The sequence below is a fragment of the Odocoileus virginianus genome, chromosome 27 (genome assembly GCF_023699985.2).
Source record: "Odocoileus virginianus isolate 20LAN1187 ecotype Illinois chromosome 27, Ovbor_1.2, whole genome shotgun sequence".
NCBI lineage: Eukaryota > Metazoa > Chordata > Mammalia > Artiodactyla > Cervidae > Odocoileus > Odocoileus virginianus.
In genome coordinates this window covers 1,126,817-1,150,136 of record NC_069700.1, presented here as the reverse complement: position 1 = coordinate 1,150,136, position 23,320 = coordinate 1,126,817, and the positions used below count along the sequence as shown (strand labels likewise).

Sequence of the window (23,320 nt, the reverse complement as noted above, 5' to 3'; positions counted from 1 at the left end):
CTCTGAGCCACCGCCCTCCAGCCTGGGATCTGTGGGCCCCGAGCCACCGCCCTCCAGCCTGGGGTCTGTGAGCCCCGAGCCACCGCCCTCCAGCCTGGGGTCTGTGGGCCCCGAGCCGCCCCTGACCCTCCAGCCCGGGGTCTGTGGGCCCCGAGCCGCCCCTGACCCTCCAGCCCGGGGTCTTGAGAGCTGCTGCGTCTCTCCCAGCCTCCTCAAGGCTCTGCCTCTCCTGCTGGACCTTGGGTTTCCACGGGTGGAGACTGGATGCAGCATATTTTATATTAGACTAGAGTTTTCCTTATGGAGGGCTCTCTCTGTGTCGAGTGTTAGACTGTGGACTTTGTGTGGCTTATCTCTGACAACGGAGTTGTGTGTTAGGATTCACTTTTTATTTCGACCCAGAGCAATCTGAGCCAAAATCCAGCCCTTCCTGTATCTGTCAGTATGTCTCCAGTACTCTCTAGAAGGGAAGCTGTGTCCTCAGGGAATCCTCTTTGTGGCCATTCTCCCTGCCGGGGCCCTTGCCCTCCACCACGCCAGCTACCCGGCTCAGTCAGCCCCCGCATGCCAGGTTCTCCCGGGCCCTAGGAACTCCAGGTGGTCAGACAGACCCTGCCCCCAGCAGCTGGCGGGGGGCTGTTGTCATGAGGAACACGTGGCAGAAGCGGGGTGCGGGGGCCAAAGCTCCCGGAGCGCCAGCCAAGGAGCACGTGGGTGCTGCCCACGGAGGGCCCGGGCGCCGGTGCAGAGCAGGGGTCAGAGGCGAGCCAGGGGCTCCTGGGAGCTCGCACCCCACGCGCGGTCTCTGTCCTGAGGGTGAGCCCTAAGGCCCAGCTGAGCTGGGACGGGACTGTGACTGTTCTGTGCACTCAGGCAGCTCCCTGCCGCCCTCTGGAAGCACCTGGGGAGCAGAGGTGAGAACTTGAGTGCCTGGTCCACAGCGCACGCCCAGCGGGGCTGGTGGGCAAATGAGTGTGTATTAATGGAATGCAGGGGATGTGATCCAAGGGTCTCCTTTTCCTTAAAAAAAAAAAAAAGCACGAACTCAAGAACTAATTATATCTTGTTTATTTTCTTTATCGAATCAGACCCATTTTCCAAACACCAGATGGCTTAAATTAATTTGTTAAAATGGTAATAAGGTTGATCCTTACAAAATATAAGCAAGTCCTTTTTGTTTTTGCAGGGTTTTTGCAGCAGCTCCACAGAGTAAAATCAACTCTTAATAGAAGCAGGAACACCAGGTTGTCTAATATCTGTTGGTTTCTAAGGGGGAAAAATTTTATAAAGCTTTTTCCTTTCAAGAAAAAAGGAAAGAGGAGAGACTATCCATTTATAACTTTGACCCTTTTATGGTAAAAAGCCACTCACATCCTGCTTTAGTCTTTGAAATTTGCTTATTTTAATATGCTGCCCCTACAGTGTGGACATTTAAGAGCATATATGCAAGTATTTCCCTGGTGGTCCAGTGGTTCAGACGTCTCACTCCCCACGCAGTGGCACAGGTTCAGTCCCTGGTCAGCGGGGCTAAGATCCCAAATGCCACATAGCCAAATAAAGTACTCGAATTAAAAAAAAGAAAAGCTATACACAAAAAAGCGTTTGTCTTCAATGCAGGCCTGTCGGAGGACAAAAAAAAAAAAATAGGTGAGATTACTCTCTTAGTCCCTCCTGTTAAGACTTTTGATACATAAGTAAATAAGGCTTTTGATTATTATTCTTAACAACTCAAGCAGAGCTTTAAACAGGATCCAGGCTTTCTTAGTCTCCAGATTTGCTTTCCTGCCTCCTGTGTATCTCTCCTCTTGCAGTCAGAAGATGAGAAATGACCGCTTCTAACCACACACATGATTTAGCAGCTCTGAAGAGAGAGAAGAGGGGCGGCGGAGAGAGACGCGAGCTCTGGCCCGCAGCTCGGGACAGAAGACTACGGGCCGAGCAGGGTCACTCCAGCACCCAGGATCTCTCAGCGGCATCATAGTGGTACATGTTGACCCCTTGTTTTCTTTTTTCTTTTGGCTGCGCCAAGCACCATGTGGGATCTTAGTTCACCAACCAAGAACCGAACCTGCGCCCCTTACACTGGAAGCATAGAGTCTTAACCACTGGACCATCGGGACGTCCCTGTTGATCTTCGGATAGGAAGCTTTTCTTTACTGTATATAGTTCCAAATATAGTAATGATAATAATCACTACCATTCATTCTGCTTCTTACATACCAGTGTAGCCTGTTTTCACTAAGGCTGAACAGGAGTGGTGCATGCCACCCACAGCTGAGCATCCAGCCCCCAGCCCCGCGGCAGTGAGGGTACTGTCCGGGTGGGACGCTCGGGGAGCCCTCATCTGTGCATCCCGGGAAAGGGGGGCCTTCAGAGCAGCATGTTGGTTGCTCTCCTAGCTGCAGCCATTATTCCTTAGGCCTTGGATTTCCAGCTAGAGGCCCGGTTCGCGGACGCCTTTCTGAATCGGTACGCGTGGAGACCGAGCCAGGGAGGAAGGGAGGGGGGAGGAGCCGTCGGGACTGAAGTAACACATGTCCCAGGCACTCGCCCTTCAGATCGGAGATTTACACTTTCATTACGGTTTCTACAACTGTGTGTGGCAAATACTAGATGGTAAAAATAAAACATAACATGCAGACTAGATCTTCCTGTGATAAAAATCTCTGTAACATAGAATATTCCCCATTGCTGGGTTATGGCCTCCTTGAAAACTGATGTATTTTAACTAAAGAATATAGATGGTCTGTCAATGTGGGGCAAAGTGTGATCTGACTAGTAATTTAAGGTGTTACTCGGCCACGCTGGTTACTGTGCTCTGCGCACGATCGGAAGAACCTAAATCGAGACCCCTGAGCGGGGTCACATCTCTGATACACATGCTCAGGCTTGTAGCTCTGAGCAAGATGTCCTGGACGAACCTGTGGCTCCAGCCACCCTTCCGACAAAAGAGACGCGCACAGCACCCTGTGAAGGAGGGCGCCTTTAATTTCCAGGGCTTACGGCCACGGACAGGTTTATTCCCAGTTTAGTCCTCACTTCATTAATCTTATACATTCAGTAATTGAAACTTGAAAATGGGTTTTTGCTAAACATTTGCACGTTGATTAAAAGCTAAATTATATTTCCTCAACCAAATTAAAAACCAGTTTTCAATCTCTTATAGGGGCTTCTCTTAAATTCTCCAAACACCTTAAAAAGTAGCAGACACAACAGAGAAAATAGTCCTTACAGAACCAGTTCTTATGCTTACTACAGCTACTAAACCTGTTAAAAATATCAACAGTTTCGGTGTAACTCAAATCTTCATTATTTCTACACAACATCTTAGGGGTTCAGAATGTCACATTAATTAATACCTTTCTCAGTTTTAATAATAAAAAGAATGCCTGAATTTTAGTAATAAAAAGAATACCCCAATGCCCATTCAGGGTACTGGTCACCAATCTGAGCTGCCTTGTTGTGGGTAAAGTCCACTTGTTGCTTCACTGCAGCTGTGTGAGAGAGAGTGTGACTGTGTGTGAGAGTGTGTGTGTGTGTGGGAGTGTGTGTGAGAGAGAGTGTGACTGTGTGTGGGACTGTGTGTGAGAGAGTGTGTGTGTGTGTGGGAGTGTGTGTGAGAGAGTGTGTGTGTGTGTGGGAGTGTGTGTGAGAGAGTGTGTGTGGGGGGGGAGTGTGTGTGGGTGTGAGTGTGTGTGTGGGTGGGTGTGAGTGTGTGTGTGGGAGTGTGTGTGTGAGTGGGAGAGTGTGAGGGTGTGTGTGTGAGAGTGTGTAAGGGTGTGTGTGTGGGAGTGTGTGTGTGTGTGGGAGTGTGTGTGTGTGTGTGGGAGTGTGTGTGTGTGTGGGAGTGTGTGTGTGTGAGTGTGTGTGTGTGTGTGACTGTGTGTGTGAGTGGGAGAGTGTGAGGGTGTGTGTGTGAGAGTGTGTAAGGGTGTGTGTGTGGGAGTGTGTGTGTGTGTGGGAGTGTGTGTGTGTGTGTGACTGTGTGTGTGAGTGGGAGAGTGTGAGGGTGTGTGTGTGAGAGTGTGTAAGGGTGTGTGTGTGGGAGTGTGTGTGTGTGTGGGAGTGTGTGTGTGTGTGTGGGAGTGTGTGTGTGTGTGGGAGTGTGTGTGTGTGAGTGTGTGTGTGTGTGTGACTGTGTGTGTGAGTGGGAGAGTGTGAGGGTGTGTGTGTGAGAGTGTGTAAGGGTGTGTGTGTGGGAGTGTGTGTGTGTGTGGGAGTGTGTGTGTGTGTGTGACTGTGTGTGTGAGTGGGAGAGTGTGAGGGTGTGTGTGTGAGAGTGTGTAAGGGTGTGTGTGTGGGAGTGTGTGTGTGTGTGGGAGTGTGTGTGTGTGTGTGACTGTGTGTGAGTGGGAGAGTGTGAGGGTGTGTGTGTGAGAGTGTGTAAGGGTGTGTGTGTGGGAGTGTGTGTGTGTGTGGGAGTGTGTGTGTGTGTGTGACTGTGTGTGTGAGTGGGAGAGTGTGAGGGTGTGTGTGTGAGAGTGTGTAAGGGTGTGTGTGTGGGAGTGTGTGTGTGTGTGGGAGTGTGTGTGTGTGTGTGTGGGAGTGTGTGTGTGTGAGTGTGTGTGTGTGTGTGACTGTGTGTGTGAGTGGGAGAGTGTGAGGGTGTGTGTGTGAGAGTGTGTAAGGGTGTGTGTGTGGGAGTGTGTGTGTGTGTGGGAGTGTGTGTGTGTGTGTGGGAGTGTGTGTGTGTGTGTGTGACTGTGTGTGTGAGTGGGAGAGTGTGAGTGTGTGAGAGTGTGTGTGACGGTGGACGTGTGTGAGTGTGTGTGTCGCTTTGCTCAGTGGGAATGCTGTTAGCAACAGGGAACCGAGAGGATCCATGTGGAGCCAGAAATGTCCTCTGGGAGATGCCGGCCACCTTGGTATTGTCTAGGTTCATCCAGCAAACAGGTGAAAATGCAGACCTAGAGCTCCAAGGCCTCTTGGGCGGGAGGCCTGCGTTTGGAAGGCGTCTGATAAGAGGTGAAGCCCTGAGACTGGGCCGTGTTGCCTCAGAGGAGCAGGCGGAACGTGGGGGAGAGCCTGGGCATGATAGGTGCCCCTGCCCCACGCTCAGAGCAGCAAGAGGCCTCCAGGAGGCGGCGGCGGGAGGCTGCTCGCACTGCAGGAGCAGCTTCTCGGGAGGGGGCGTTGGGCAGGACCCGCAAGGGCCAGAGGCAGAGGCGCCGAGTCGGAGGAGAAGGCGGGCGGTGAGGGCAGAAGGCGCCGCACTGCGGTTCGAGGGTCTGGGGAGCAGGAGACGGGTCCCTCCGGGGTTCCTGTGAGGATGCAAGGGTTTGTTGTGTTTGCTGACGAGGAGGAGGGAGCCCGTGCAGGAGGCTGAGTCGCCTGCACAGGAGGCGGCACTGGATGGAGCGGGGTCCTGGAGCCACCGGGGAGGCGCCTCCTGCAGGAGCCCAGGAGCCGCTGGGGGGCGGGAGACGAGGGCAGACTGAGGGGCAGAGAGGGGCTGGGGCTCACACGCTCTTCTCCTGCTTTGTCATCCGTCCTCAAGGAAAAAGGCATAATTATGTGGGCAGTACCAAAGAATGCTCAAACTGCCGCACAGCTGCACTCATCTCACAGGCTAGCAAAGTGACGCTCGAAATTCTCCAAGCCAGGCTTCAACAGCACGTGAACCGAGAACTTCCAGATGTTCAAACTGGATTTAGAAAAGGCAGAGGAACCAGAGATCAAATTCCCAACATCCGTTGGCTCATCGAAAAAGCTAGAGAGTTCCAGAAAAACATCTACTTCTGTTTCATTGACTACACTGAAGCCTTTGACTGAGTGGATCAGAACAAACTGGAAAATTCTTAGAGAGATGGGAATACCAGACCACCTTACCTGTCTCCTGGGAAACCTGTATGCAGGTCAAGAAGCAACAGAACCAGGCATGGTTCAGCACTGGGGAAGGAGTACGTCAAGGCTGTATATTGTCACCTTGCTTATTTAACTTACATGCAGAGGTGACTCAGACAGTAAAGAATCCACGTGTTCGATCCCTGGGTTGGGGAGATCCCCTGGAGGAGAGGATGGCAGCCCACTCCAGTGTTCTTGCCTGAAGAATCCCAATGGACAGAGGAGCCTGACGGGCTACAGTCCACGGGGTCGCAAAGAGCTGGATACGATGGAGTGGCTAAGCACAGCACAGCCACAGAGCACATCATGTGAAATGCCAGCCTGGATGAAGAGCAAGCCGGAATCAAGATTTCCGGGAGGAATATCAGTAACCTCAGATATGCAGGTGACCCCACCCTTATGTCAGAAACGGAAGAGGAATTAAAGAGCCTCTTGATGAAGGTGAAAGAGGAGAGTGAAAAAACTGGGTTAAAACGCAACATTCAGAAAACTAAGATCATGGCATCTGGTCCCATCACTTCATGGGAAATAGATGGGAAAGCAATGGAAACAGTGACAAACTTTATTTTCTTGGTCTCCAAAATCGCTGTGGATGGTGACTGCAGCCATGAAATTAAAAAATGCTTGCTCCTTGGAAGAAAAACAATGACAAATCTAGATAGCATATTAAAAAGCAGAGACATTACTTTGCCTATAAAGGTCTGTATAGTGAAACCTATGGTTTTTCCAGAAGTCATGTACAGATGTGAGAGCTGGACAATAAAAAAGGCTGAACACCAAAGAATTGATGCCTTTGAACTGTGATGCTGAGAGACTCTTGAGAGTCCCTTGGACTGCAAGAAGATCACACCAGTCAATCCTAAAGGAAATCAACCCTGAATATTTAGTGGAAGGACTGATGCTGAAGGTAAATTTCCAATACTTTGGCCACCCAATGCAAAGAGCCGACTCACTGGGAAAGACCCTGATGCTGGGAAATTTGAAGGCAAAAGGAGAATGGGGTGGCAGAGAATGAGCTGGTTGGATGGCATCACAGACTCAATGGACATGAATTTGAGTAAACTCCTGGAGATGGTGAAGGACAGGGAAGCCTGGTGTGCTGCAGTTCATGGGATCATAAAGATTCAGACATGACTGAGCAACTGAACATCAATGTAAAGACATCAACAGTTTCTTTTATACTTCTGTTTTTCTTAGCCTGCAAATTCATCCATCTTACATGGTCTCAATTCTTTCAAAAAATTTAAAAAGCATCTCTCTGCACAGTTCAGATTGTAGGACTGTCACGTGATGCTTGAGAAAAGTTGGGAAGGCTCTGTTACAGTGGCCTGAGAGAATATGCGGGGCTGCGCTGAGAATAGGTGTGAGGAGTTCTGAGGGCAGAAGGTGTTAGGGAGACAGGTTAGAGTGGGTGGTGTGAGCCAGGATGACAGTGCAGACGCCGCCAGGCCTGCACACGCCCCCAAGGAGCGAGGGGCAGGGAAGCCCAGCGGGCCCCCCGGACAGCGGCAGAGGGCAGTCAGGACGCAGTGCAGCTCTGGGAGGGAGTCGGGACCGTCCCCGTGTACTCCTGCCCCGCGGTACGCGGTGCCACTGGGAAGTGGGCTGAGCGGGCCCCGAAACCTCACGAGCAGAGCTTCCGGGGCCCTGGGCCACAGGCCCTTAGAGCCGTGAGTAGCTGGCTGCTGGGAGACCTGGCCTTCTCAGCTTAACCCAGTAAGCAGCTCTGCTTACGTAGCTGAATCGCCGTTTGTGTTGAGACTTAGCTTGTGTTTCTCTACCTGAGAACCTGTGCTGTGAGGCTGGTGGTGAAGGAAACCGATGAGCCTGCGTGGCTGGCCTGATAAGACTTCATCTGGCGTAGTCACATATCCTGTGATTAAGCTAAGTAAGAAATTAATGGTCAGCAGAGCCATAGCCAGCGGCATGCCACAAGTACGATGCAGCACCGTGTTATAAAATTCACTTTGCACAGCTGTTCTTCCAAAAATTTAAATCTAGAAATACCTACGATCCAGCAGTTCCACTTGTGGTTCTGTGTCCTGAAGACTTGAGAGCAGAGACTGGAAGAGCTGTTCATGCCCGTGTTCATAGCACCATCCTCTGCAGTAGCCGAAAGGTGGAAACTTTAAATGATAAATTTTAGGTATAACCACAATTTTATAAAAATAGAATAAATTCTTCTAAATAAATGGTATAAATGGTAAATTTTACATATGTTCTATCACAATAAAGGTAAAACCAACTTAGACCCTAACTTTGAGCTACCAAGGACTTTTCACTCCTTTTTATTTTCAATTATGCATTTAATTCTTACTGAGAAAAAAAACCAAGAAGATCAAGATCTGTGTATCATTTTTAAATCATGAGTGTATAACCGTGGATGCATGCGTGTGTGTATCCACAGATGCAAATACATGCTTTATTCCGCTTCCGCACAGCACATGTGAGCTGCCAGTAACCAACTCCCGTAAGGAAAAGGAATTCTGTTTTAACCCTTTGCAGCAGGGAAGTACAACCAGAGGAATCTCTTTCAGCCCCACCCATTTTATTCATTTCTTGTCTTCTCTCTGGGTCAGAAAAGGTGACTGTGCAGAAAGCCTCTTAAAACCAGGACGTCATACAAGTGCAAGGCAGGCAGGCAATGGGTGCTGGGCCCCCAGCGCCCCCCACCTCGAGCAGGGTTGAGGCCTGACACCCCCGGACAGGCCAGGCAGGGCCAAGGGCGGAGGCAGTGACCTCACCCTTCCTTCTGTTGGGAAAACACTCTGAAAAGGAAACCTTCACCTCAGCCATCACCTTTCAGTCACGCTGGTGATCCCCCTTGAGGTCCCTGGGCCGAGCATCGCTCCGCCGCACACTCGGAGCCGGCCATGCCTGCTGTCGGAATCTCCGCCTTTTGAGAAGTTCCGCGGAGGAATCCTGAACTGTGGACCTGACGACCACATACGGTGCTCTCCATCCAAGCGTTGCTCTCCATCCAAGCGTTGCTCTGAAATGACCCACCCCGGGGGCCTGTCGCTCCAGAAAGCTTCCTTCTGCAGAGCTGCGTTCAGGTCCAGTTTCCCAGGCTCCTGAGAAAATTGAGTAGTGTCTTCTTTCTGATTCTTTCTCCATCCTTAAGTCTGAATCACTTAACTGTTTCCAAAAGGTAAATCCACCCTCGGAGGATGGCTCTCTGCCGACAAGGACGATGTGCAGAAGAGCCCTGAGCTAACTCATTCAGGAAACACTGAGCACCTGCTGTTGCCAGGTGTCCCGCTGGACACCAGGGGCAGGAGATGACACGCTTCCCGTCCTCGCTGTCAAGCTGCTGATCGTCTTAGCGGAAGACAACCGCTCTCACAAGCCATTAACTATGCAGTGGACAGCGGTGCCGGGTGTGGTCGAACAGAGGCCCAGGAGAGGAGTGGCTCTCAGAAGGGTTTTGAACAGAGACCTCGTCCCAGAATGCATTCTCCTCTCCCCGAAGGACAGTTCTAAGGAAGGTGTAAGAACTCTTCATTTCCTGACAGTCACTTCCCATCTCCTTACAAATGCATCTGACCACCTGCTCGCTTCGGCAGCACGTATACAAATGCATCTGACCCGCATGCATGCTCAGTCTTGTCTGACACTTTGCAACCCCATGGACTGTAGGCCACCAGCCTCTTCTGTCCGTGGGATTCTCCAGTCAAGAATACTGGAGTGGGTTGCCATTTCCTCGTCCAGGGGATCTTCCCAGCCCAGGGATCTGACCGGAGTCTCCTGCATTGCAGGTGCGTTCTTCACCACTGAGCGCCTGGGAAGCCCCATCTGACCTGGGATATTTGCGATAATTGGGAACAGATAACTGCTCTCCTGTGATGACCTGGCCTTGAGCCCCACAGACTGATCAAAGAAGATACATTATAGCATCTTAGAGCTCCAGCTGGGTTTTATATTTTTGTTAGTCACTTAAATAACTGGGTGTCATAAGGATGTGTTTGACAGCTGTGGCTCAAATGACTAAAGAAAGGACCTAATAAAATATTCCTTAAGGCAGAACAGTAGGGCAGAAACAGCATGCCCTAGCAAGACTACACAGAAGGGTGGGTCTTGAGGTAAACTTAACAAGCGTCCCTCGCTCAGATGGTAATTGTGTTGGCACCAGAGAGCTTGTGTATCCCTGAATCGTTCTTGTAAAGAGGCCGTCCCGGGTGGTACAGTGGTTAAGGCTCCTGGCTGCCAGTGCAGGGGCACGGGTTTGATCCCTGTTTGGGGATCTCGCATGCCACACCGCACAGCTTTAAAAAACAAAAAGACAGTTGGTACTTAAAAGGAGTCATTTTGGAGGACAGGACACGGGTTTTGTGGTCAGGTGATTTAGTTCCAAGCAAAGACCTGCTTTACCAGGAAAATTTCTTTCTCAACTCTTTAAGAATACATCAGCTATGCCATTTAAGGATAGCCATAAAAAGGTATATTACTAGCAGAGAAATATAGAGTTGAAAAATTTCTAAACTCCTCTGAAAATGCTACTGAAATTGGCATTTCAGTAGCGGCCACACCTGTCAAGCACACAGCACTCCGACACACGAAGGCGTGGAGATCTTAGTAGTCCTCCTGCCATTATCGAACTAACACTTTTCCACGTTTCTCCTTCGTGTTGCCATTCTCAAGGTTTACACACATTTGTGGCATTTACACAGTAGGGGGTATTTAAGATATTTTCCAATAACCCTAAACAAAATGAGTGCTGCTGCAGTATGTCATCTGCAGCACTAAAGAAGCAGGTGCCTGTGCACAGCGCTCTTGGATGTGACTGTGTGAAGGGCAGCGGGGGAAGTACCCAGGAGGCTCCAGGCATCACCCCTCTGCCACCGTACCTGCGCAAACCAAGTCGTTCTCCCACCCTCGGGAATCTGAGGTCCACATTCAGACCAGGCCTTTGAGCCACTGCGAGACCGGTAATCACCGGACGGCATCCTTGTTTTCAGCGTAAAGATGGAAACCTCGTTTTCAGGAGAAAATCTGTCAGATCTTAACGTAAGCGAGCTTCCTCTGGTGCTTCAGCCCTCAGGCACAGGACAGCCAAACCACACTGCTCGGAATGAAGACCGAACACCACCCGGTTAACCCCCTTCCCATCGGTTCCTGAGAAGAGAGGAGCACAGAGCAGACCGGTGAGTGTTCAGTTTAAAGTCTGGGTGCAGCTCAGGACCCACCAGAGGCTCGCTGACAGGCCTGTGGCACAGAAGCCGTGCCAGAGAGTTTCCAAGCGGTCCCCAGGCCCCGTTTCCGAGATCTGTGGCCGCCACCAGAACTTGGAAAACAGCCACCTTTCTGACTGTGCTCACAGCTCCTCTGACTCAGGAATTTGATAGCGTGTAGTGCAAATGACGTGTCTGCCCCATGATGCCACCTCCAGTGGAAAGGTTAACCAGCTTTGGATGGCGCAGGCGGCTGGACGTGGACTCACCTGCAGGCTTCTTCCCGGCCGGGAGCAGCCACGGCCCTTAAACAGAAGAGCCCCCTGTGAGCTCGCCACGAGGCCGGCAGCCCTGGTTCCACTTCTCACGCCGTGCTCGGAGCTGCAGAGAACAGGACACGGCGGCCTGGCCTCTGAGGACCTCACCTTGCAAGTCCCTCCATCGGGCCCAAGTTCAGATTCAAGGGACGGGGACACCCCCTGCCCCCGGTTCTCAGTGGCAGGAGTGTCACAGAATCGGGGGCCTTGTTTAAAACAACCCCAGGCCTTTGATTCGCTGACAGCCCTTAGTCCTGGAGTCCTCGAAGAATTGTATTTTAACTGTAGTCTGACTCTCCCCACCGCCCAGCTCTAGAATGGGAGCCTGGAGCTCCACCTGCACCTGGCAGGCTCAGGCGGAGACGAGAAGGCTGTGTTGGCGCAACGTTCAGGCGGCAGGCTCCTCAGCTGGCTGGGGAGCTGGTACCTTTTGAGGAGCAGCTGTTAGTTCCAGCTAAGGTGCCGTGAAGTCTGCATGTTCAGATCCTCCCATTTTCATGGGAAATTGTTTGGTTTTTTTTATGTTGATTCACCCTGTTTTAAACACATGCTACAGGCTGGCCAAACCCTGTCGTGGCATCTAATTTTGACCTCCGGATCCTCCAGGGTTCCGGGCTTGTGCTCCTGTCCGCACTGGCTGTGAACCCCTCATAAAGGCCCAGAGCTCACTGGACAAGGTGTGCCCAAGGTCACACCGCACACAGAGGTCACACTGGGTTCTGCAGCGCCCCCCTTCAGACACTGCGACCTTGACACAGTGGCTGCAAAGCCTCCGGCTGAGTGTGGGTCCTTCTCAGTGGGCAGAAGGCCGCCTTCCCGGCCTCGGTCAGCGGTGCCCGGCCGCACCCAGGCAGGAGCTCGTTGTGTGGTGTCCGTGACCCCCGCTGGCCGAGGAGCATACCATGCTGGGTAAAACTGAAGGGGGAGGGTTGGCTTGTGTTTTATCTTCTCAGCTCTTCTCAGTATTGGTTAGAATTTAAACTTGTCCTAAGCATATCTGTTTGAAATAGGGGCAGGAGAAAAACATGTATGTTTATGTATATACTTCAGTTTAGTACTTGGGACCTTATAATGACTAATTATCACTGTAATGACAAAATTTAAAGTGTAGGAAAAGAGACCAAGGAAAGGTTTCAGGACTCTCAAGCTGAAGGTTTGTTTCTCTTCCTGCTGTCCTTGAAGCCATGTCATTGGCTGAGTTTCTAGCTGACCGCCTCCCCCCGAGAAGAGCGGCCTAGGGGCACTGGTCACAAAGCGAGAAGCACACCGAACCACCTTCATTTTCCTTTCTGTAATGGGTTTGTGGCAGCTGCCTGCGCAGGGTAAGTCTCTCCGGTTCTATCAGTCATCCCCTCTGGGGGAGCCGGGCATGGGGAGAGACGGATATCCGCCTCCTGTTAACGACAGTAATTGGTTTTAAAGGGGACACTGCTTAGTAACCTGTCCGGGGCCCTTGGAGCAGATGAGATTGGTTGTTGTACTCTTGGTGGTGGTAAAAGTTTAATGATTGTTTTCCATATGCTGTAGATCTTTCCTTCCGTGAAGATGGTGAGGTCTAAACACAGGCAGCTGCTTGTAGCAGGCTCTTTACTTCTCCTGTAGCCTCCCTTTTACAAAAGGGAGAGAGAAAACAGAAATCAGAGAGACTCTCCTCTGGAAAAGCTCAGTTCTCACTGTAGAGCTCTTGAGAGGCAGGGCGTCGAACGTTCTGGGCCCCAGTTCTCCGCTTCCAGACCCCAGCGGCTGTCACACAGCTTCCTCATTGGACCCCCACGTACCCCCACCTCGGCACAGGTCCTTCCATCTGTAGTTTCTGTATCAGTTGACTGGCCTCCTTACTTCATGGTACCTGGGACTGCTGGGATCTGCCCGCCACCCCTGGGACACCTTCCTGCTAAAAGCAGCTCTGGAAGCAGACTGCTGGGTTTTGAGAGCTAGTTCCTTGCTTTATGATCTGCCTCTTCACTAGATGGATTTCTCTTTGACGTATGTATTTAAATGTGAGCCCTGCACTCAGAAAAACTGACCATAGATGGTGACTAGCCCACAGTAAGCACTCAGTAAAGAGTAAATTTATAAATTAAAAAAGCTTGAAATAGCTATGGGTTTTCCAGTAGTCATGTACGGATGAGAGAGTTGGAACACAAAAAAGGCTGAGTGCCAAAGAATTGATGCTTTTGAATAGTGATGCTGGAGAAGACTCTTGAAAGTCCCTTGGACAGCAAGGAGATCCAACCAGTCCATCCGAAAGGAAATCAACCCTGAATATTCATTGGCAGGACTGATGCTGAAGCTGAAGCTCCAATACTTTGACCACCTGATACGAAGAGCCAACTCCCTGGAAAACACCCTGATGCTGAGAAAGACTGAAGGTAGGAGGAGAAGGGGGCAACAGAGGATCAGATGGTTGGATGGCATCACCAGCTGAATGGACATGAGTTTGAACAAATTCCAGGAGATGGTGAAGGACAAGCAAGCCTGGCGTGTGGCACTCCATGGGGTCACAGAATTGGATGTGACTTAGCAACCAGACAACAATGAAGTATGATATATACTTGAAGGGAAGGGTTATAGTTATTAAGATCACTTGTAACTCTCAAGTGCAGCGTCCATGATGTGGCTGGCAGTTCCTGTTCTGTGACTGATTCAGACTTGTGATGCCTCAGCCCTCCCCGTCTTGGGTGCTTACCCAGTGGTGCTGCCACAGAGGGGGGATCCCTGGGCCAGCTCAGGGGGCATCTCAGAGGCCCTTGCAGAAGAAGGTTCCAGCTCTCTGAGCAACGCCTAGGAGAGCGTAGCTCCACAAAGAGCATGTGTCAGTGTCGGTACTTCTAACTGCTGTGCCGTATTAAAAAAAAAAAACGTGTAGCGGCACAAATCACCAGAAATTTCATTACGTCTCTGGCAAATTCATATTGAAAGAAAGGACAGATGGTTGAAAACAGCCATAAAATATTCCATTACATGTCTGTGCACACCATTAGACAGTAGTTAGAGGTGTTATTAATGGGTCAGACTCACTTGGGGAGTCATGTGTCTGTAATGCACATTAAAACATGATGCTTCTGGTGTTTTTAATGTAATCAGGGCCAAAGACAAACATGTCTTCCCGTGTAATTAGAAAGCAGATTTATGGACAGTGGAGGAGCTGCCGTGCAGGCGGCTTCAGTCACCTGGGAGGTGACCGCGTGATCTAACGCCGAGGAGGGGAGTGTAACAGGGCTGCAGCCCCGGAGCTCACAGAGGCGTGCACCATGTGCAATCGGTACATTCCGGGGAGACGGGGAAGAGGGCAAAGTGTTATTTCTGAAGACCATCAAAAGCCCATTTTTTAAAAACCATCAATAACTAACCAATTTGTGAATGATGAATAAGTAATTTGAGCCTCTCACGGGCCTCGGCCTGTCCTTGAGAATTACTACAGACGTCAGCGTTTGGACCTTGTGAGCACGAGGGTGATTGTGTGGTGTGGGCCATGTCTGAGTGACAGTCTCGGTGTATCTGTGAGATGGTGGGGAGCCTTTTAGGCCAGGTGTGGCCCAGGGTGTGGTCCCCGCCCTGCAGAGCGGGCCGCACAGCCCTGCAGGTCCAAATGTCAGCATCCCCATCCCGGGGTGATCAGTGTGTGGGGAGGGAGGCTGCCTTGGGGCACCCCACACTGAGAAACCAGAGGGGCTGCGGACTGGATCCTGCCTCAGAGCAAAGGGCCGGGGGGAGGGCAGGGCTGGGACCCCTGCTCTGAGGGTCCTGCCTCCTCTGGCTCAGCGTGTCTGCCCTTGGCGCTTCCTTTCTGCACGCTCTGAGCTTGCTGCCCTTCAGGCCGCTCCTGCCCACGGGGCCAGCCCGAGTGTCAGCCTGCTTTTCCAGAACATGGGAGCGTGTGGGGGTGTAGCATGCTTTCACCTGTCACCTTTTCCACCCGCGGCCCACCCGTGGCTTCCAGGTGGGCCTGCACTCACCCAGTCGGCGGGTCACCAGAGCCCCTCGGGGAGTGGGCAGGTGTGACTTCACTATCGTACGCGGCCTGGAGCTGCTGGTGCTGGCAGAGGTCCTAGCTGGGGGTCCTCAGGACATCTGTGGGCTCCGTCGCAGGGGCATGGTATTTGTGCGTCCTGGACTAGAGGGTGATCACGTCTGAGTAAGTTTCTCCCCACAGTCCCGTAAGGAAAGGACTTCTCCTTTCTGGTGACACAGCAGAGTGAGGGTGGGATTATAAATGAAGAATGAAAGTGGGATCCATTGGACTCACAAGCAACTGTGAACATTTACTCATTTGTGATAACTTTAATTACTTATGCAGATATATGTGAGATTGAATCCAGAAGTCAAATATATTTAGTTATCAAAAAACAAAAAATCCCAACAAAGACAGGCCCAGGACCAGATGGCATCTCTGGTGAATTTTACCCTGCCCTTTAAAAGAAGGGCATTAAAAGAAGAACTAATGCCAATCCTTCTCAAACTCTTCCCAAAATTTGAAGAAGACTGACACTCCCACATTCATTTTACAAGACCAATGTTACTCTGATACCAAAGCCAGATGAGGATATTGGTTCGTCAGACCAATATCCCTGGTGAACGTGAATATGAAAATTCTCATTAAAATGCTAGCAAACCAAATTCAACAGCACATTGAAAGGATAATTCACTGTGATCAAGTGGAATCTTTTTCAAGGATGCAAGGATGGTTCACCATATACCAGCCAATCAACGTGATACCTCATGTTACTATTAACAGAAAGAAAAAAATTCTTACGATCTGTCAAGAGACACAGAAAAAGCATTTAACGAAACTCAGCATCTGTTCATGATAAAAATTTAACACATTGGGCATAGAAGGAGCCATACTTCAACATGATAAGACACATGTGATAAGCCCGCTGTGAACGTCACACTCAGTGGAGAAAGTTTGAAATCTTTTCCTTTAGGATCAGGAGCAAGATAAGGGTGCCCACTCGCACCGTCCTTTTCAACCCAGCAGTAGAAACCCTTGCCAGTGCAATCACAACGACACTTTGCCCCTAAGCTTTTCCTAAGAACACCTGGGCTTCCCAGGTGGCTTAGATGGTAAAGAGTCTGCCTGCAGTGCAGGAGACTGGGGTTCAATCCCTGGGTCGGGAAGATCCCCTGCAGAAGGGAATGGCAACCCACTCCAGTATTCTTTCCTGGAAAATCCCATGGACAGAGGAGCCTGGTAGGTCACAGCCCATGGGGTAGCAGAGAGTCAGACAGCACCAGCGACTTCCCTTTCCTAAGAACGTGCACGCTCTCCACCGTAGGCAGTGCCAGCGTCACACCTGAGATGGTTACCGAGGACGCAGTGACGGTACCCACTGGCGTGACACAGTCTCCCTCCCCTCCCGTCCAGGATCCAGGATCAGGGCCCAGCCAGGACCCTAGCTCCCTCTGCCCCTCCCCAGCTTTCTGTGGTCTCCGTGAGGCCGAGCCGATTGTCTTGGACAGTGTCCTGCAGTCTGAACTCTTTGTCCTCCTGCTGAGGTCCAGGGACGCATCTCCGTCAGGAAGGCCGTCTGCTTCTTGCCTCCCCACCTCCGGGGCGGGGCCCGCACCGTGTCCTTGTCCTGCTCTCGGGGTCGCTGTGGCTCATGTGTCTGAGACCCTTCTTCCTGTAGTGAGGCAGTGGTATCTGGGCCTAGGGAGGTGGCTTTCTGTCCTGCAGCCCCCTTTGATCCAGGCTGAGCCCTCGCAGGCGAGGACCCTGCCTGAGGCCGCCTGCATCAGCGGTTGCACAGGCGATCTCTGGACCAACTTGGCCCTCCTGCCCCCCGCCCCCCCGCTTTCTGAGCATCACCGCAGACTCGGATGCTTTCACACTCACCGCAGCGAGGCGTGACCACCGCGTCCTGAGCGCTCACATGGCCCCGCCCCTGTCGCTGGGAGCCCTCTGGCCAGGCGTGCCTCCCAGTGGTGGGTGCCCGCTGCTCTCTGGGCACAGCCTTGCTCTCTGACGTGGGAACACGGCGCAATTATTAACACCTGTTACTTTTTATCCATGGCTGTGTCTTATCAGGAGGGCCAGCTATTTCTGAAAAGCAAACAAAAACTATACACTCCATTCATAGCTAAAAATAAAAATGCAATGTATTTCTCCAGCAATGGATGTCTGGATGAAAGCCCAGCAACTAATAACCCAAATAAACAGGCCCTTCCTCTCGGGGAAGAGTATGCCATTAAGAAATCTCTGACTCGGCACTGCTCACGTGTGACAGGCATCTTCCAGGATAGCAGAGAAAGGCAGGTGAGGTGTACGTGTAACTCGGGGTACAGGACGCTCACCAACGACACTCTGATAAGATCCACTGCATGCCCAGCACCGTGCGGGTGGATAGGAGGCCCGCTGGAAGGGAGGAACAAGCCAGTCCCGGGCAGTGTCCTTACTAGTGTCAGAGGAAGAAACGGGAGGAGGGGAGCACAGGGTGAAGGCGAGCTTCGCACCAACAGCTGTGTGTGTGTGTTGCTGCAGGCCTGGCGCAGACCCTCCCAGCACAGCCAGCTGAGTGCCTCCGGGGGTGGGGGGTGCAGGGGGACAAGTGAGGAGGAAATTCAAGAAGCTCTGCAGGTCAGACCAGCACTCACCTCACCCACGCCTCAGTCTGGTCGGGTTGATGACGCCAGCGTGCATCCTGATGGGCTATTTCTCGGGTAAGAGGACTTTTTCTCTCCCTTCCTCAGCCTGGCGGATAACCTGGAACACAGCGGGCAAGCAGGAAACCCCACTTGCTCTGCTGCCCCAGGTCAACAGAGGTGAGAGAACCCCTTGAAGGGAAACGAGCAACTGTGCAATGAAAACTGACCCAGAAAACCACCACACGGCTTTTGAAACAGCCATTTCTACCTCAGTGCCACAAGGTTGAGACAAGACGATTCACCTGGGTAGCTTCTGTGCTTTTAGTGGAGCCTTTAAGCATTTAATGTGGTTTGAGAAGTTTTCCCACAGACAGCTTTCAGCACCGTCACAAACCTCTGTGTGGTGATGGGGTTGTGTTGTTTTATTTTAGAATCCTTGTTTGTGTGTGTGTGTGTGTGTGTGTGTGTGTGTGTGTGTATTTCAGTATGTTGGCAAAGCTGAACAAAATATTCTTTAGGTTGCTCTTCCATAGCACTTGATATTATAGCATACGAGAATTTATTTTCTCCCATTATATAAAGATTGCTGTTATTTTTACTGAAACTTGAATTATAATTGTATTATCATCTTACAATTAAAAAAACAAAAACTAAACTTGTCCATCTAGCCTTTCAGCTCACTGCCTTTGTTAACAACTTCAGCTTTTTCCGTAATTCTCAGTTTCGTTTTAAATTTTCACTTAGTGGATTATAGAAATGTGAGCCTCAATCACAGTTGCATATTTTCTGGGAACCAACCTAGCATTCGTTGCCAATTTGGGGGAAATTTTGTTATGTCATACCTAAAAACGAATGTCCCAGGATTCTGTACTTGGATCCACTGATTAATATTGACACAAAACTACAGAAAAGCAGGTTAGGGCAGCCAGACGTTAGCATAGCTAGTCTGCAGAATGACAGCTAACGGGCTGCTTGCCGATGCTGTTCATTCTTGTGACATCATATGACATCGTCTCTTCATAAAATAAACACGGAGGTACACTTGTGGTCCTAGTAGGTCTAGTGCTGAATAACTGGGATTGTCAGAATAGTAAGTGGTTGTGTGAACGGGAGGTGGTGGTGGTGCCTCATACTTTTTATTTCCCCATTTTTACATCCAATATAAAGGTAAAGAAAGTGCTTCTACCTAGATGCTTACAGAGTTCAGCATGATTCAGTGCCCAGGGAGTTCCCTGGTGGCCTGGTGGTTAGGATTCCAGGCTTTCGCTGACGTGGCCTGGGTTCAGTCCCTGATCAGAGAACTGAGATCCCACAAGATTCATGACACGGCCAAAAAAAAAGATAAAAATGCCCCCAAAGTACTGCATTTAGACTGATTTCCACATGTGAAAGCTTCTGTGGAGCAAGCCACTGTGTAGGACCCCTGGAACTGGTGCTGCGGGTCAGCTGAGCCTCAGCGTCAAGAAGAAAGGACTCCCTTAGACGGCTCATGGAACTGCTCTGAGAGTGGGGAGGGGGAAATAATCAAAAGAGAGTAATTTTTGTTAAGACACACATGTAGGTGTGTAGACAGCGCCACATCGTGAGAGTACATCTAGGTGTGTTTTTATCCCCTGTGTGTGTGTGTTCGGTCGTGTCCAACTCTTTGTGGCTCCAGGACTGTAGCCCACCAGGCTCCTCTGTCCATGGGATTCTCCAGGCAGGAACACTGGAGTGGGTTGCCATGCCCTCCTCCAGGGGGTCTTCCCAACCCAGGGATGGAACCCATGTCTCTTGTATCTCCTGCACTGGCAGGCAGACTCTGTGACCACTGCACCACCTGGGGAGCCCCAGGGTTATCTACTGAAGATGTCTTAACTCAGAGCCCAGGTCAATAAAAGGAATCTTACCAGAGGCCCTTCGAGTCCCCTGCCGTCACCCTGCCCCACCAGGATCACCAGTACCCCACCTCATCACATGGAGTGGCTTCCCTGCTTCTTCACGTTCCGTAATGGACTCTAGCTAGTCTTGCCCAATATTGTTTGAGATCTGTTCATACTATTGCATTCCGGTGTGGATGGCTCCTCCTCCAGGCTGTATTTTTTTTTTCCATCACTTGTGAAGGCACCACAAAATGTGTTTTATCATTCTACTGCTGAGGGACATGTGGGCCACTTCCAGGGTTGTTTTGAGGCACTTGTCTGTAGGTATGTGGTCACTCCGGGAGTGGAATTGCCAGCTGATTGGTTTGCGTGTGTTCAGCTGTAGAAGGTACTGTCAAGCGTCCACAGTGGACGCACCAAATTGCATCCCATCTGTCAGCAATATATAGTCCAGTGGTTTTTCTCCACAGTACTTGGTATTTTTGTGGGTTTTTTTTTTATTTTAACCATTCTAGTCGCTACAGAAACTTTAATTTCTCTAACGGCTCATGAAGATGAGTACCTTCATGTGTATTTGTCCATGAGGGACATTTCATGTTTACAGATTGGAATACCCAATATTATAAAGCTGTCGGTGTTCTTCAAAGTCATATATAGAAGTGATACATTCCCAATCATACTAACTAGCAGTATTTTTTCTTTTTTTTGAAGAAACTGAGATAGTCATTTAAAATTTCACATGGAAATGCAAAAGACCAGAGAAAGCTAATGCATACATAAAGAAAAAGAACAGGGTATTTCCACTGCGCACGTAGAAGCTTTTCTGAAGCTCTGTTAGTTGAGATGGTTTGGCATCGGTACACGGCTAGGCTAAGGATCAGTGGACCAGAGCAGAGTCCAGGCGTAGACCCACCGAGGACAGTCACTGGACTTTGGGCAGAGATGCAGAGCACTGGCCTTTTCGGTCAGTGGTGTTCTGTCTGCGGATGGCTGTTTGGAGGGTCGAGTGTCTTGACCTCATCCCCGTTCATGCATAAAAGTGGATTGTAGATGTAAGTGAGGAAGGAAAAAACAAGTTTTAGAGCCATAAAAGAACAAGGTTCAGCTGAGTAGATTTTGGAGACCGTGCTGCCTGTTTTGAACAACTCATGGATGAGGCAGCGTTCCGTGCAGACCCAGAGGAAGAGCTCCAAGGAGCTGTGCAGAATGAGGGGCTGGCCCAGGCCGCGGTGGGGACAGGGGGGCATAAGCGTGGTTTGCTGGTGGCCGGGTCCCTCTCCCTAGGGGCCACGGGCCTGTCTGGCCCATGAGCTAATGGCCGCTGATCAGGTGGTTCCTGACGGGCTGGTTCAAGATTCCATTTCTGGAAGAGGTAGAAACTATGGTGACCTGTGGCCTGGTACAGTCAACTCCATATGGGGCCTGTCATCTTATTTTCAACAGAGGAAAACAAAACATCTGCATTCCTTCAAAACAGGCAACGATTTCTTAAATAGGACACAAAAAATGTGAGCTGTTAAAAGAAAAAACAAAAATTGGACTGTACTAAAATTGTGGCATCAAGAGCAACAGTAGGAGAAAAAAAGAGCAGAATGGGAGAGAATGTCTGAAAAGAGAATACATAAAGGACTGGAACCAGCTTTTAAAAATGGATGCAAAATGTGAACATTCACTTCACAGAAGGTGGTTCCAGGTGGCAGGTTGACGTGGAGGGGTTCCCCTTTGGGGAGGGGGGTTCTCTCTCCTTTTAATAAGGGTGTGCATGTCACTCACACGTTCAGCGCCTCTTCAGTACCGACAGCCCGCGGTAGTTCACCTGTGGAGCCCAGGGCCGTGTGTGGTTCCAGCAACCCACACCGCCCTCTGACTCTTACTGTTTTAGGCGAATGGTGTTTCGATGCCACGGGCATGTAAACAGGCAAGATCTAAAGGATGCAACAGCAGGAGCTACCAGATGGCTTCACACTTACTTATAACCCTAAAGAAAAATTATCTTTTCCATTAGCATGAAATGTGAGCAAACAGATGCCCCCTGCCGCCTGCTTCCCAGCTCTAACTCACCCCACTGCACATGCACGCACGTGCGCACACACACACACACACACACACCAGGCTCACTGCTGCCAGCCACCCGCGTCATCTTCAGGGAAATGAAGGACACATCAGTGGCAGGATAGATGGAGTGAGGAGGCATGTCATGTGCTCTGCTTGGAAATGTTTTAAGTTACGTAAAATGTTTTAAGTTACGTCTCCTGAGCCCGCGCGTCCGTCTGTTGTCCTCTGTCCTTCCCAGCCCCATCACGCAGATGAAGGAGTCGTGACCATCACCCAGGCAGGTCAGCACTGCGACAACACCCAGCCCCTCAGCGTCTCCCTGTGAGACACTGCTGGTGGTGGCTGTTCTGATGTTTATTTTTAAAATTCCACTGTGAATACTACCATCCTCTAATGGAAATGCATCACTAAAATTTTTACATAATTCATGCAGCTTTTGTAACTGCTCTTGTCAGTGATTAATATCTTATTTGCTTTCCTCTTCAGTAACCAAAAATAATTGATGTGCTGTATTCTAATATTTTATATTACACTGCTTTAACTGATTTCAAAAGTTATTCCAAATGCTGACACTAAGGATATTTTAATACTCATACTAAGCTGTTTGAAAGTGAAAGTCTTTCAGAGTCCTGTCCGACTCTCTGCAGTCCAACCCCGTGGTCTGCGGCCCGCCAGGCTCCTCTGTCGATGGGGATTCTCCAGGCAAGAATACTGGAATGGGGTTGCCATTTCCTTCTCCGAGGGGTCTTCCTGACCCAGGGATCAAACTGGAGTCTCCTGCATTGCAGGAGGATTCTCTACTGTCTGAGCCGCCAGGGAAGCCTCGTGGTTCAGTGGGTGAGTCCGCCTTCAGTGCAGGAGACTCAGGAGACGTGCGTTCCGCTCCTGGGTCGGGAAGCTCCCCTGGAGAAGGAAGTGGCAACCCACTCCAGTGTTCCTGCCTGGAGAATCCCACGGACAGCTGAGCCTGGTGGGCTGCAGTCCACAGGGTCACACAGAGTGGGACACAGCGGGAGGGACTGAGCCCAGTAAGCTGTTTAAGGTTGTTCAGTGCCGGGGGGAGAAGATGAGACACTGCTGAGCACAGACACACAGACACACATATACACACACACAGACACACATATACACACATGCACGCGTGCACACATACACACAGAGACACATACACACAGAGAGACACACATACACACACACACACACACACAGAGACACACATATACACACAGACACACACACATGCGCGCGTGCACACATACACACAGAGACACATATACACACAGAGACACAGACACAGACACACACATGCATGCACACAGAGACATACACACAGACACACATACACACATGTGCGTGTGCACACATACACACAGAGACACACACACACAGAGAGACACATACACACCCACACACAGACATGCACGCATGCACACAGACACACAGAGACACATACACACAGAGAGACACACATACACACCCACAC

At 50.5% G+C, this 23,320-nt stretch overlaps 1 protein-coding gene across 4 annotated transcripts in view; it reads left to right on the top strand.

Annotated features, from left to right (window-relative positions):
* LYRM4 (LYR motif containing 4) overlaps positions 1-23,320 on the top strand; it is an 86,725-nt gene that overhangs the window by 43,197 nt on the left and 20,208 nt on the right. Inside the window, exon 3 of one of the 4 annotated variants that reach the window (XM_070457000.1) lies at positions 2,030-2,193. The exons of 2 other annotated variants lie outside the window; for them this stretch is intronic. In XM_070457000.1, the coding sequence (XP_070313101.1) occupies positions 2,030-2,047 (18 nt within the window). In that variant the 3' untranslated portion in view covers positions 2,048-2,193. One more of the 4 variants, XM_070456999.1, reaches the window with a different exon arrangement.